Source organism: Gopherus flavomarginatus, chromosome 3, assembly GCF_025201925.1.
Source record: "Gopherus flavomarginatus isolate rGopFla2 chromosome 3, rGopFla2.mat.asm, whole genome shotgun sequence".
NCBI lineage: Eukaryota > Metazoa > Chordata > Testudines > Testudinidae > Gopherus > Gopherus flavomarginatus.
Window position 1 is genome coordinate 267468933 of NC_066619.1, and position 16342 is coordinate 267485274.

At 41.9% G+C, this 16342-nt stretch overlaps 1 protein-coding gene across 1 annotated transcript in view; it reads left to right on the forward strand.

Annotated features, from left to right (window-relative positions):
- Positions 1 to 16342, forward strand: part of POLN (DNA polymerase nu) — a 180488-nt gene that overhangs the window by 12564 nt on the left and 151582 nt on the right. Inside the window, exons 3-6 of the mRNA XM_050945516.1 lie at positions 338 to 484; positions 1020 to 1122; positions 2652 to 2743; positions 14578 to 14642. Of these exons, the coding sequence (XP_050801473.1) occupies positions 343 to 484; positions 1020 to 1122; positions 2652 to 2743; positions 14578 to 14642 (402 nt within the window). The 5' untranslated portion in view covers positions 338 to 342. The remainder of the gene's footprint in view (positions 1 to 337; positions 485 to 1019; positions 1123 to 2651; positions 2744 to 14577; positions 14643 to 16342) is intronic.

Here is a 16342-nt window from a genome sequence, read left to right on the forward strand (position 1 = left end):
CAGTTTGTATATTGATATTAAAGTCTCTAGGTCAGTGGTTCTCAACCTATTAGCCATTGTGGACCGCATATGCAGATCTCTGTATTATGTGGGCCACATCCACACTAATATATGTATTACTTGTAAGGCTCTGAGGATGTTACATGAGCCGCAGCTATGTGCTGATCAGACTGCAAGCAGGCCGCAGGTTTGAAAGCCACTGCTCTAGGTAGAGAGTGGGTATACTAGATATTATATATGCATTATTCATTCCATCATTAGCCTGATGGAATACATGCTAATTGTTTCATGATCTTAATGTCTCTTGTATAATACGTATGTGATATCTTGTGTTCAGGGTTGATGAGAAAAATGGAGAGTTACAAGGAGTACATAGGACATGACCTTTGTAAAGTGCCGCTATCAAATATTGCTCAAAGGATTATGTCAGCTATGCAGTCTGTTCCTTTAGAGGAAGCTCAGAATAGCAGAGAAGGTGGACAGAGTGAGTAATTTGTTCAGTTTTTTTAACTTAGTTGTGTATTATCCATTTTCAAAAATACAAAGACTTAAGGGAAAATTACCTTTCTAAACACTCACTTTTGCATCTTGAGGGGTAAAAGTACAGTTTCAATGGTTTTACACAGAAATATCTCCAACACTAAGGCCTTGTCTAAACTACACAGTTTTGTCAACAAAAGGCAACTTTCATCAACAAACCGGTGGAAGTGTACACACTGAAATGCTCCTTCCACTGATGTAACTCCTCTGCTACGCCAACATAATACAACCACCTTGACGAAAGGCATAGAACTTTTTGGGATGTGGTTAGTCATACAGCATCAGTGTAGACACTGTGCTTGCTTATGTTGCCCTAATTGACTTTCAGGAGTGTCCCACAATACCCATCCTGACTGCTTTGGTCAGCAATTTGGACTCTTGCCCTGCAGGTACACAGGCATGCACCCCTCCTCCGTTTAAAGGCCTGGGAATTATTGAAATTCCTCTTCGTGTTTGCTCTGTGTGGTCTGTTCCCACAGCATCTTCCCAGCTGACTATGCCTGCTTTCCACAACAGATGTGCTCCCGCCTGGAGTTTGCCAGAGGTGTTGGATCGGTTAGGTCTGTGGGGAGAGGAGGCTGTGTAGTCACAGCTTTGCTCAAGCTGTAAGAGCTTTGATATCTATGAGCAGATTGCTCACTGCATGCAGGAGAAGGGACGTGAAAGGGATATGCAGCAGTGCTGTGCTAAGATCAAGGAGCTGAGGCAGGCGTACCAGAAGGCAAGGGAGGCCAACCATTGCTCTGGTGCATTGCCGAAGATTTGCCACTTTGAGGAGCTGCCTGGTATCCTTGGCTGTGATCCACTTCCAAGAGCCCCGTGGATACTTTGCGGGGACTGGAGGCAGTGGCCAGCGGAGTCAACCCCATGGATGAAGTGGTGGATACGAAGTGGACCTGGATGAAGATGAGGGACGTGCAACAGGGTTGTCCGGTACAATGGCAAGCCAGGACTGTTTTTGACTCCAGAGGGGTCTAACCAGTCTCAGCACTCCATCTCTGGCACACATGAAGCAGGAGAGGTAAGCTCTGGTAAGCACCCATTTTTCTTTCATGCTGCACAGTGACAGATCTCATTTACTTTTTTTATAGTAGAAGAGGGATAAGGGATAGAAATTAACAATAAAGACTATGCAGCTAGGTAGTGGGAGCTTGGTGAAAAAAGTTTGTTAATGTACATTGGGATGTCCGAGGAATCCTCCATAGAGATCTCTAGGAAACTTTCATGTAGGTACTTGGCAATCCTCTGCTGAAGATTTCTTGGCAGAGCTGCCTTGTTTCTCCCCCTGCGGTAGGAAATTCTGTCGTGCCAACTGACTATTTTTTCTGCAGGGACCACAGTGGCACACAAGCAAGCAGCATATGGACCTGGTCTGGAGCCATACGCATGCAAGAGATGGACCCTTGCATCCTGGGTTACCCTATGGAATGAGATATCAGGTCTGATTATCCCAGCCTGTGGAAGAGTGTGCCAATATTCAGAATATCTTCCCTAGGCACATGTAGTGACCCTCTTTGCAAACCACCTATACCCTTTGTCTCTTCTTTTGCCATTCATTCTTCCCAACCCACCCTGCCCCACCGAACTCACCATATTTGGAACTCTAACCGAGCTGTGTGCTAGCCAAGGGACAGTGAGAAAGAGATGTATGTGGCTTTTGTGATTCATGGCTGGGAGTGCAGTCACAATGCTGTGTCTGTTCATTGTTTCTTTGGCTTTTGCAGATGTGCCCTTGGGTACCAATTCCTCCACATCAGCAGAATGCTTCTGTCAGATAAGGAGGTGAATCAGGAGGAGTAAGGAGGTTATGTTTCTCAAAGTATTGCAGTCAACAGATACAGCAGATAGCGAAAAGAGTGTGGAGGAAGACCATTAATGAAAAACTCAGACTGGATAGCCTGGAAAGGAGACAGGGTCCGGAGTGGATGATAGATGGGCAGGAGTGGATGATAAAGCCACTGGAGGGCCAGACAGAGATGCTCAAGTCCCTCATAGAGATGCTCTCTGAGCACATCTGTGCATGTCTCCCTCCGCAGCCAATATAGAACACTGTTCCATGACCTCCCCAAACTCCCTCAACACATTCCTTGTATGTTCCCGTTCCCTTGCAGTACTCCTTGCACTCCACCCCCAGAGACTGGTTTCATGATGAAAGCTGGAGTTGCACACAGCTGTGAGCCTGTTCCTCATTTCCGTATCCCCTGTTTGTGCCCGGTCCCCTCCCCCGCCCCCCCCTGCAAAAAAACTTATTCTTTAATTAAAGTGTAGTTCTTGAAACAAAATGAGTCTTTATTTGTATCATGCACACAGTAGTTGCTGCTAAAATTCAGTGGCTATAGGCAAGAACACTTGCTCACCACAGTTAACGCTCAGGAAGCAAACATTACAGGGGTCATTCAAGGCAGTAAGTGAACATTGCCTGGCCAAATGCATCGCATAAAGACGAATTACTGGGGCTCATTATCAAAATGCTCCTTCAAAGCCTCCCTGATTCGAATAGCCTTCTGCTGAGCCCCACTACTTGCCCTGGTATCTGGCTGCACAAAATCAGCAGCCAGCTGATCCACCTCAGCACTCTGACCCTGGGCAAACTTTTCCCCCTTCACTTTGCAAATGTTATGCAGAGCATAGCTGTCTGCTATGACCATTGAAATATTTTCCTCATTGAGGTCTAACCTGCCAAATAGGCATCCTAGCAACATTTTAATCTGCCAAACAAGCACATTCAGTCTCATTCGGCGCCTGTTGTTGAAGCACTTCTTGCTGCTGTCCAAGTTCCTGGTGTAAGGCTTCATGAGCCATGGGAGTAAGGGGTGGGTGGGGTCTTCCAGGATCACTATGGGCATTTGCACATCCCCCATTGGAATCTTCTGGTCTGGAAAGAAAGTTCCAGTGTGCAGTTTTCTGTACAATCCAGTGTTCCTAAAGATGTGTGCGTTATGAACCTTCTCCTGACCAGCCCCACATTAATGTCAGTGAAACGGCCCTGGTGATTTACCAGTGCCTGCAAGACCATGGAGAAATAGCCCTTTCAGTTGATATATTCTGTTGCAAGATGGTCTGGGGTCAAAACTGAGATATGCGTACCATCTATTGCACTGCCAAGGTCAGGGAATAGCATTGCCACAAAGCCATCAACTATTTCCTACACATTACCCAGAGTCACAGTCCTTCATCGTAGGAAGCGATTCATGTCCCGCCGCACTTGCGTCACCATAAGCCCCATGGTGGACTTTCCAACTCCAAACTGATTGGCAAATGACAGGTAGCAGTCTGGGGTTGCCAGCTTCCACACAGTGATTGCTACTTGCTTTTCCACGGTGAGCGCTGCTCTCATTCTGGTTTCCGTGTGCCGCAGGGCAGGGGTGAGCTTCTCACATAGTTCCAGGAAAATGACTTCGCACATCTGAAAGTCCTGCAGCTGGTGCTCATCATCTCATACATGCATCATGCTGTGATCCCACCACTCAGTACTTGTGTCCTGAGCCCAGTACTGATGGTCCACCATATGCAGCTGCTCCAAGAACGCCAGCGGCAGTCTTGAGTTGTGTCTTTCCAGTGTACACAACAGGATAGACAAGCAGATTGACTGTGTTTCGCAGCTTATGAAATACTGCAGGATCAGCTGCATTGTGTTCATAATACTCATCACCAGACTCGTCAGCAGTTCAGGATCCATTTCAGGTAGAAATGGCGGGCGCACCATTTATAGGGGCTGTTCAAAAAGGCACAAAACTAAGAATGATGGGATGGAAAAAAATACACCTCTACCCTGATATTACGCTGTCCTCGGGCGCCAACAAATCTTACTGTGTTGTAGGTGAAACTGCATTATATTGAACTTGCTTTGATCTGCTGGAGTGCGCAGCCCGCCCCCCCGGAGCACTGCTTTACCGCTTTGTATCCGAATTTGTGTTATATTGGGTCGCATTATATCGGGGTAGATGTGTACATTGTGGGACAATAAGCACACCCCCATGATGCATTGTCATCCATCTCCAGATCTCCAATCAGCAGAGGGTGGCAAGTTGCATAGTGGGATAGCTACCCACAATGTAACACACTATTCATTCAAGAGCGCCGACTGTGAACACGCTCCACTGACATGAGCATTGTGTTGACGTGCACAACTGATGTAATTGGAGCAACTGATGATTGATGACAACTTATGTAAACTGGACTCTAGTGTACACACGGCCTTAGGAAATGCTTTTTATTGGCAATAAAACATTGTTTCTTAATGTTGAAATCATAGGACTGTACCAGTGTTTAGTTTCTGTGGTTCAACAAGCTTATAGTATCTCATACTTGAAGGAATATTAATGAATCTTAACTTTTAATGAATGAACAAGTTGTGGCTATCTGTTAGCAGGGCAAGCATTCTTGAGGGTGACCCTCATATATTGACTAAAAATGCTTTATAGTACAACTTCTAATTATCTAATAAAATCACAAAATCTAGTATCTTTTAAAGTTTTAAATGTATTTAGAGAATTTACTTTTGTAATATATTGTGTCTTTTTTTGTGAGAGGGTTGGTTGGGGAATTATTTGACAATGTTCAAATTAATTCACTTTTTACTGCATGGCTAGATGTCAAAAAAGACAAAACATATTGTAGATGAGGGCCCTGTTGTTGCAGATACTATGGTGGTATAGCCCTCCTTCCACCAAAAGGGCTATTTTAGATGGGCATATGAAATTGGGTATCTCATAGACAGCTAATTAAGCAGAATCCTCCCTGCTGCTGGCGAGTAGGATAGTAGAGTATGAACTTTGGCTCAGAAGTGTCAGTCCTTTTGCTGTTGACAATATGAAGGGAAGGGCCTGAAGCCCAGATAATTGCAGCTCCAGTGTCTTTGCTGAGACCTAGGCATCCGAAGAAGCCTCAGAATTCCTTTTGAACGTGGCTTTCACTTGTATCTTTGAGAGAGAAATCCTCATCAGATGGGTCTATTGCATCTTTTACTACAGATACCACTGCAGAATAGAGCTTTGGTATTTCTATGATGGCAATTTTGGGCTCTTGAATTTTGTATCAAAGTGCACGTCTGTTTATTCTCTGTCTCATTCATCCCTGATCACATCATTCAAGAATGCAGTAGTGTTGTCTCAGGCCTGGACTACACTACGCGTTTAAACCGAATTTAGCAGCTTTAAACAGATTTAACCCTGCACTTGTCCACACAACAAGGCCCTTTATATCGATGTAAAGGGCTCTTTAAACCGGTTTCTGTACTCCTCCCCGACGAGAGGAGTAGCACTGAAATCGATATTGCCATGTTGGATTAGGGTTAGTGTGGCCGCAAATCGACGGTATTGGCCTCCGGGCGGTATCCCACAGTGCACCACTGTGACCGCTCTGGAAAGCAATCTGAACTCAGATGCACTGGCCAGGTAGACAGGAAAAGCCCCGCGAACTTTTGAATTTCATTTCCTGTTTGTCCAGCGTGGAACTCCGATCAGCCCAGGTGGTGATGCAAATGAATGCTGCTGTGTAGCTCTGTCAGCGGCATCCAGTACACATACAGTGACAAAAGGCAAAACGGGCTCCATGGTTGCCATGCTATGGCATCTGCCAAGCCAATCCAGGGAAAAAGGGCGCGAAATGATTGTCTGCCGTTGCTTTCACGGAGGAAGGAATGAGTGATGACATTTACCCAGAATCAGCCGTGACACTGTTTTTGCACCATCATGCATTGGGATCTCAACCCAGAATTCCAATGGGCGGGGAAGACTGCGGGAACTATGGGATAGCTACAGGATAGCTACCTACAGTGCAGCGCTCCAGAAATCGACGCTAGCCTCAGTACATGGACGCACACCACTGAATTAATGTGCTTAGTGTGGCTGCGTGCACGCGACTTCATACAATCTGTTTTACAAAACCGGTTTATGTAAAATCGGAATAATCCTGTGATGTAGACATACCCCATGTAAAGATTTGGATGGGAGGTATTTGCCTTTAGGCTTGCCTTCAGGCACCTTCTCTGGCTGTATCTGGATGGCAGGTCCAACCATTCTGCACACAATATCAAACTTATCAGGTGGGATGTGGGAGGGACATCTTCACTGTTTTCCACCCGCCCCCCCTTTTTATCTGTCTCTGAGCCCTGATTCTGAGAGCTCTTTTCCTCAGTGGAGTGGATGGAACCTGAGTTATAGGATGACTATTCCTTAGATTTCTTATTTTCTTTCCCTTTTTACTTATATATTTGACTTGTTGGCCCTCTTTTTACTTGCTTTATATGAATTTTGATGTGGGTGTAGCTGGGGCAGGACCTCTTATGGCTCTTTTTTTTATAGAATAATAGAATCATAGGCAATATTGGCTCTGAAAATTCTTGAGGCAGAAGTACTAATATCCCTGTTTTACAGATGGCAACATGCTGCTCAGAGAGACTGAAGAAAATTTCCAAAGTTCACTCAGGACGAAATCTGTGGCAGAGCAGGGAAACAAATACAAGTCTCCTAAGTTCCAGGCCAGTGTTTTATCCACTGGACCATCCTTCCTTTTTTCCATCCAACCCCAGGATTTGGGGTTCGGGCTAGAGGATTTGTTCCAGATGGATCCATAATTTATTGCCCCTCATGGAACAAGAATGTAGGAGCAGCAGAATTATTGCAAATTTAGGGGCCTGTAACATCTGTATAGAGGCTTGCTTTTGCCTTGTGGCCTAGAGCATAGGATTATTGCAGCTTCACCCTCTATGCCAAACCTAGCTATTTGGATTTGGTTTGGAGGAGGGGAGGAGACAAGCAGGGAAGATTATTTAATATGACGAAACCTATTGATGTAGAAGGTACTTAGTGTATGGCACAGCAATATGGAGTATTCCTATGTAATATAATGTGACCTCAGTCTTAACCAATTTAGTTTGAAAGCTCCATGGTAGGATCTATTGGACAAAGAAAGCAGTTGGTGTGGTGCCATTCTGGTGGGCAAGTTCATGGTGACTTGAACAATACGGTCCAATTCTGTACACTTGTTCAAGCTCAGTAGTTTCACTGAGGGGTTGCACCAGTATTACAGAGTAGAATTTGTCCTCATATGTGCAAGTCATCTTGAAAGTCAGTGTACAAGTCAAACATGGTAGATCCAATGATGGAACTACATGAGAGTCAGAGCTGATAATGTGTGCACTGACCACTTTCACAAGCAAGACTGCACTTGCTTCAGGATATTTACAAATTCCATGGCATTACTGCAAGAACTGTTGAGTAAATGACTCGGTTAACCATTTAAAACTGGGTATCTTAATCCCATGTAAAAAATATTGTTAAAGCATAGAATTGTTGGACTGGAAGGGGTCTTGAGAAGTCAAGTCCAGCCCCATGTGCTGAGGCAGGACCAAGTAAACCTAGACCATTCCTGACAGGTGTTCATCCAGTCTGTTCTTAAAAACCTCTAATGATTGGGATTCCACAACCTCTCTGGAAGCCTATTCCAGAGCTTGACTACCCTTATAATTAGAAAGGTTCTCCTAATATCTAGCCTAAATTTCCCTGGCAGCAGATTAAGCCTTGTCTTATTTCTTGTCTTACCGTCGATGGACATGGAGAACAATTGGTCACCCTTTTCTTTATATCAACACTTAACATACTTGAAGTCTATTGTTAGGTTCCCACTCAGTCTTCTTTTCTCAAGACTAAACATACAGTTTTGTTTTGTTTTTATAGGTCAGGTTTTCTAAATCTTGTATCATTTTTGTTGCTCTCCTGGGGACCATCTCCAATGTGTCCATGTCTTTCGTAAAGCTTGGTGCCCAGAATTGGATACACTACTCTAGCTGAGTCCTCACCAGTGCTGAGTAGAGCACAACAATTACCGCCCTTATCTTACATACATACAAAAGCAGTCAAGTATAATATGTACATGTACTTTTGTTTGTAGGTTGTTGGTCTGGAACTTTTCTTTAAATTGAGTTAATTAGCTGGGCACTGTCCTAAAAAACAACTAAACCAATAGCAAGTTCTTACTCAAAGGGACATAAAACATTAGGAACTGTACCACAGTCAAGTATACCTAAACATGACACAAACGTCATCTAAATGTTACATTGCCATGAGGTGTACTGACAGAGAACATATTACTTATTCCAGGTCAACAGCTGGTAGTGAAGATCTGCTTTCTGACCCCTACATTTCCAGTTTTTAACTTTTTTTTTTTAAAGTATCTTGCCCAATTTGGTTTTCCTTTCTGTAGTCCATTGAGGCAGTAACCCCTGTGATCTGTTCAAACATGTCATGCTTGAACCAAACGCTCTCCCATTTCTTTATTTGCTTCTGGGGCAGTTGACTGACCCATCTGAGAAAAAGAACAGCAATGCCTCAGGAATAACTAAAGCAATATGGAAACTTGTGTTTGGAAAAAGAATCAATATTGTGATTTGTCAGCAGTAATATCTCTAGATCTATGCTTCAACAACTTGATGAAAACCATTGGGCTACTTGCTAAATTGTATCTTACATATGATGCAGTAGTAGCTGGAAGGTTCATTTGATATCCAGGATGTACTTTCTAATTCTAGAATGGTAGTGATTTGTCCCTAAGGATTACATCTCAACAAGAACCTAAACTGTCCTGAGTTAGCCTTATGAAGTCATGCTTTTCATTTTATTGCTCGTTATAACTTGTATATACCTTTCAGTACTCTCTTAAAGTGTCAGAACTATAAAAACATAATTAAGGAAAAGCTACAATGGTAGATTTAGTCATAGTTGTACGTTTATGTAATATAATTTACACAAACTGGATGACCATCTAAAGATTTCCTGTTTGAGAAATGTTAACAAAAATAGTCCCTGGACGAAAGTTGCGGTTCTGACTTGGCCTATTATTACATTCTGACAACCCCAAACATACCTACCAAATAAAAGTATACAAATAAATATGCAACCATATCCATATCACTTTTTAATCTGTCTTTCCCTCCAAGACCCACGCCCTCCTTTCTGCCTCTATTCTGCTCTCAAGACCCTACTTCCTTGGAAATGAGGGACTGAGTTCTAGTATAGGTCCATTTTTCTGTGTGATATTATGTTGCTCTGCTGCTAGATCTTTCTGATCTCTCTCTTCTCTCCATATTTAAAATGAGAAATTAAAGCTATTAGTTTTATAATAGCAAATGGAGACAATTCACGGAACTTCTAGGTAAGTGAAAAAGAGAAAGTGGATATAAAAACAGTAACTTGTAAACTTGAGGAAAAACAAAAAATAGAGTACCTGCTTCTAATTACTATTGTCCTACTTACCTAAAACTTGATAATTTTAAAAGCAAACTTACAGAAAATAAAACATTTTTATGAAACCACTTTCAACCTAGTAAACACACTCTTGATTATTCCTGTTCTATATGTTTTAAAAATAAGTTTGCAATTTGTGCTCTGTTCTGGGAATTTCCTAAGTTTAAGCCTGTTAATTTGTATGATAGATGGAAAAAGAAGTCAATTCTTAAGAACAGGTAGACTCGAAATGGAGAGGAATCACAATTTTCTGTTCTGTTTTTCATGTAAGACGCACACACACACACTTCAACTTCTGAGATAAGCCTTTTAGAACCCCCTCTATGGAGACACTTTTAGGCTGTATTTTATTGTAATATGTGGAGAATTAAATATGATTTTTGCTAATCTCTTGGAAGTGCCGTTGGAAAGTTTGTATGTCTTTCTAAAATATATGCTCTATTTCAGCCAGAAATTATGGGCTTTATGAAGGAATTTACTGAGTGAAATTCTATGGCTTCTGGTATGAGAATAGATTATCACAATTGTCTTTCTTCTAGCCTTTAAAATCTGTGAAAGCAAAGATAGGTTTATATTGCCATCTAGTGATTTTTTTTCCAGACTGCAGGAAAAGATATACAAAACAGAACTAAGGTTAGTTGGATATTAAGATACAGATGAGATCCTCTGAACAGTGCATGGTGAAGAAGGTGTAACTGGGCAAAACTAGAGATTCCCTTGTAATAAAATCTATAACTTTTAATGGATTATTTTTTGTAATTGCATTAGATGAGGTCCTTAGTAGAATTAAAGTTTTACAATTTTTTCTCATTTAATATTGTCCACTGATCTTCATCCTATAATGCAACAATGTAGTATAATTTATTTAATATTTATTAGCTTTATGTTTTTAGTGTCTGGCGTTACTGAAGGAAAGATCCCACTTACTACAATAAGAGTTTTACCTGAATAAATACTTCAGAATTTGGCCAACTTGTTGCTTCTTAATAAATAAGAAAACTTACCTATTGGTTGCCAGTTTCATTGTAATAGTAGTTTGATATCCAAGATATAAATAAATATAATTTGCTTTTAAAAATACACATACTCTGTGTATATATTATGGTGGAGCTGTAGTGATACCATAGTTAAGGTTGTGGCAATGTTTATATTTTGACAAAACTGTTAAATGATTATTTTTTGAGGAATGTAAAAGTGTATGTGTGGAGAGGGGAAACGCCATTGAAATTAAACTTCTCATTGTATTTGAATTTTTATGTTAGTTTGATGCAGATCAATTTGATACATTTGGAATCAGGGCTTTGGAGTGGAGCCCAGAGCTGGAGAGTGGAGCAGCTCCGGAGCAGTGGAGCTGCAGGTTTTTGCCTGGAGCTGGAGCAGAGCCTGAGCACAGCTCCAAAGCCCTGTTTGGAATACGTTGATGTAAAAATGATCACTTAAATTTTTTTTAATAGGATGAGGACTGTTTTGGGTGCTTTTTGACAAAAACGTATAAGTTCCAAGGGATCTGAATTTTGCCTCACACGTTACATCTGCTAAGTAGGACAATACTAACTAGAAATAGGTAATCCTAATTTTTCTGAAGTTTACACGTTACTATTTTTTAATTTTGTCTGCACGAAGCAGACATATTAAGCACTCTCAACACTATCATCGTCATGTGACGAGTGTTGTCTGTATTATAGACTTCACTTATTATAATACCTATTGGCTTATGGGAAAGTTCCCTGAGCTGGGAAATAAGAGACCATGAGGTGAAATCTTGTCTCTGCCGAGGGTGTTTTATATTTCCATTATGTTCACCACCCTTATTACCAAACAAGGTCATGATGCTAACCCTGGAAGGCAGGTAAGTGTGAGTTGCTGCTGCTTCTGTGCCGTCCCCCTGCCCTGCATTGCTGCCAGTTTTACAAATATGTTAACAGCAAAATTATATAAGGTCATTCTGATATTTGGGAATATAGAACCCAGTTCTCTAATGTGGTAGATCCAAACCTTACCCACTTAATCCACTTCTATACGCTTTGGTTATCTCCTCAAAATCCATTACAGTGGGAATAGAATCCAGGATTCCTCATCTCCGGTTTTCTACAGCTGTCTAGCTAAGAGTGGTGTAATTCAATGGGAAATTGCCAAGTCTCTCCCCCCGTCCCTTACTGTTTGGTCAACAGAAAGGCTAGCTCAAGTCTTAAGGGTCTCAGCTGGGATTCTACAAGGCCAGGTTTCAAACCTTTGCTGATGATCCATGTTGGGGGAGGGCAGGGGAAAGCTGTTGTGAATGGTATCAGAGGGGTAGCCGTGTTAGTCTGGATCTGTAAAAAGCAACAGAGAGTCCTGTGGCACCTTTAAGACTAACAGATGTATTGGAGCATAAGCTTTCATGGGTGAATACCTACTTTGTATTCTCCCATGAAAGCTTATGCTCCAATACACCTGTTAGTCTTAACGGTGCCACAGGACTCTCTGTTGCTGTTGTGAATGTATGTGATACTAGAGGGTTGTACGTTTCATTGTTTCTGTAGGCCAAGCTCATTGTGCACACCAGGGATCTAACTTACATACCTCCATGTGCCATTCCCACTCTGCTCATGCAGGTTGAGTTCTATGTATCGTTTAACTCTTTAAGTGCAAATGGCTTTTGAAAGGAAAAAAGCATGCAGTGAGAATCTGTGAAATGTATGGATAGATTAGAGCCTATAGCTATTTTATAGTGTACTGCCACAGAATTTAAATTAAATTGTCATTTAAGCTGCTTGTCTTTTTCTCAGTTTTTTATATTTTTTGTTTTATCTGTTAGTTATTGAATGCAGGGTCAAACATAATTCCTTCAAATGTTTGGGCCTATGGGATGATAAATCATAACATTAAAAAACATAACATAATATACCTACATATGACATAAGTGGAGGTACTTAATTTAAATTCACCAAATATCCATGAGAAGGAGTATTGAATAACCCAAATATCTAAAGCAGGAGTATTTTCAATTCATCTTGCACTCACCCCACCTCATGCCAGGGGTTGTGCATCTCCCCCACCCCCACTCTTCTCCCATGCCAGAAGCTGTGTGTGTCTCCAAAGTGAATTTAGTCTCCCACTTGATTGGAAGGGATGGGCAGATGGCTGGAGCCCTCCCTCACATGGAGTAGGCTTTGGGGAAGCAAAGTGCTAAGAGGGAGGAAGGAATAAAACCTCTTTCATTCTCCTCTCCCTCTGGCTCCCCCCTGCTATTTCTTTTCTTTCTGTCCAATAAATCTTACAGAATATCAACATTTTAAACTCCACTGGGGTATGGGCAGAGCTGAGATGGAGGCTGGAGATAGTGTTAGGATGGAAGGTCAGTTACTGAGCTGGTTAAATCAGATAAGTGAACTAAGCAGATGCAAGGGGGCTCTGTGTCTCCCTCATTTCCATTTTCCTGTTTGCTGATTCTCTCCCCCCCAAAAAAAAAAAATCAATAGAGTTCTGCCCAGAACTTTCCTTGAAATTTTGGAATCGATCAAATATGGTGCTCCAAAGTTATTGGATTACTTACGGACAAACTGAGAAATCCTATCGAGTTGAGTATAGGGCCTTGTTCACTCTGCCAATAATTTTTTTGAAACAATTCAGCAAACGGGGGGAAAAAAATTCCATCATGTGGAATGGTGCTGATCCCCACACGGGTCATTAGCAGGGTTGGGATATTTAGGTACATGGCACAGACCTCTATCGCCTGAGCTAACTAAGTAGTTGGGAATGGTAGTAACTTGTTATCCTCTGGACCAGCAACTAAAAGGGGCTGGCATGTGCACTTTGCCAGTGGGTTCCATGTCTATTTACTAGACGGCAGAAAAATGCTGGGACTCTGGAATACCAGTTTCAATTCCAGGTTCTGGAGGGAGATGTTCTCTAGAAGTTATATACCCTTCTGTCCCTGTTCATCCTTTAGGCTTGTCCCTGTCCCCCTTCTGCTCCTGTTCTATTGGCGTCTGTCTTTGTTCTCGTTGCTTCCTGTCAACTACCTTGGCTCCTGTCCTTGTTTCCCCTCTGTTCTAACCTCTCCCAGCCTACCCCTGCTTCTCATCTCTTTGCATTTGATGCAGATTGTTCTTGTTCCTCTATCCATCTTGAGCTCTGGTAAGCAGGGGTTGAGAGCAGAGGAAAGAGAATTTCCTTGCTCTAAGTTCTGGTGCCCAGCACCAAAGTGCGCCACCTGCTGCCAGAAGGATCAGTTGTAAATAAAATCCTAGCAGTTTTTGTGGGATAAGGCATGCTCGGGCACTCTGTGCGGATGAAGCATACACAGTCTGATTGACACACAGGATTTGTGTGCACGAATGGAGCCTTTTGGTGAAGGAGGACTCTTTGGAGAATTAAGGTACCAGCCTCTATGGGTTAGAATTGTATGTGAATTGTGATTTTTCAGATGCTTATAACTTGCCCAAATGTGAGTGGATTTTTCACATGAATGGGAAAACGCACATCCTTAACACCAGAGACTGACCTCTGCCAAATGTCAAGCCCTTGCAACAGCGCGTGGAGGTATTAATGCATCTCTGTGAAGTTGTGCAGGTTTTTTCAATAATTATCCTAGGAAACAGCTGAATTATTTTAACACAATCTTTTTTTTTTTAATTCAGCCTGAAGCATACAAATGGCAGGGAAAATTTCAGTGCAAATGCTTAAAGTTTGGTGAAGTTAAAAGCAATTGAAAATAGGGTCTTATAAAGGAAAGTTTTTGGAGATCTTAGCCATAGGCATTACTGCCACCTCTGGCTATAGTATACAAATGCCTTTTTTTTTTTTTAAGGTAATAATGAGAAGATGAATGAGTATAAATTCAGGGAAAAGAAAATCACTTTGGAAAATGAAGAGGCAAGTATATTGTAAAACTAAGGAAAAAGTTCAAAAATATACTTTTTATGTTGTTAAATTTTATTTTCCACCATAAATTTTATTAGCATAAACTGTGTGTGTATTATCAGCAGCAAAGAGTCCTGTGGCACCTTATAGACTAACAGACGTAATGGATGCATCCGACGAAGTGGGTATTCACCCACGAGAGCTCATGCTCCATTATGTCTGTTAGTCTATAAAGTGCCACAGGACTCTTAGTCTGGATCTGTAAAAGCAGCAAACACAGCTATCCCTCTGATACTTGTGTATTATCAGTCACCCATTTGGAAAATAGGCATCCTTCCTCTATCTTTCTGTCTTACCTCTGTCGTCCAGTTAGCAGCGGGAGTCTTGGCTCCAGTTCTGCCTCCTTTGTCAGCTCACTCTAATGACTCCCAAGTTGTCTCTATCTGTTTCTCCAGGAAGAAGCTTGTATTACTTTTGAGGTGCCATTTCTTTCCACCACTAGTGTAATATGGGGACTAGGTTTACCTTGCTTCTCTGTGGCTCTTGGGGACATAGCTGTAGTCAGCCATAGGAGATGAGTGGAAAGGGTATATTGTGCATGTGGAGTCAGCCCTGTCCCACCCCCAAAATAAACACACTCAGAGGAGTATATTCTAACTAGCAGAAGGAGGACTCTAGTGAGCAGAGGAGGAAAGGAGACATGCCCGAATTTCTGCTTCCTGTATCCAGCAGGAACATTTTTTTACCCTAGGAGTCATAGCCTGGAACAGTCAAGATTACAGTATTGCCAGCCCCAAGCGTTCAGAATTCATGAGTCATACCTCCTTTCCTTCCTCCCAAAATGACATTTTGAAATATAGTAAATTAATCATTTTGTCTGTTGGTCTGCCTTTGAGCCTTTACAGGAGAACTGTCACCCACAATTTTATGTGTAATACTTGGTATCATAATTCAATTTTACATGCACACAAAGTGAACACAAAAAATGTAGGACTCTCTGCTTGCTATTTGGCAGTAGAATTCACTCCACTGATTGAATGTTTGGGTGTCATGTTAAGGATATTCCCTCTCTTTCAGCCTTAGTGGTGTCCTATTGGGAACAAGGGCACTGGAACAATTTTTATAGTAGGAGTACTGAGAGCTATTGAACCAAACTGTAAACCTTTTATATGATGGAAACCACTTCAAGTCAGGGGGCACAGCAGCACCTCCCGTATCCCTAGTTCCAGCACATATGTTTGGGAATGGTGATTGGGGCAAACTCTTTATAGTGCCCCCTACTCCATTCATTTCAGATTCATTCAGTTTATCTTCTTCCCTAACCAGATACTATCAGTCAGAACCATTAGCTACATTGATGGCAGACAAGCCACACATAAGAAGACAGATTTTTCTGTTATTTGTGTTTATTATCAACTTGTTCCCAGAGTGTGTAGTCTCAAGCTAGAGAATTGGTTTCATTACTTTGAAGTTAGGGAGCCTGAGGAATAAGCTGAGGAAGGAGAAATTAGTCACATTTTTGGTACCTTGCTTGATAAATGAGGTGAAAGAGTGAATGGGCATGGAAAATTAACTTCCATTTGGCCTCTGAAGACTGTCTTTCCAGGTCATGGATGAAGCACTTTAATATGGATGATAGAGAAGCTTGTAGAGGAGCTGCTAATACCGGTTTTGCAGTCAGTAGGCTGTTAACTTTGCACTTTCCTTCAGCC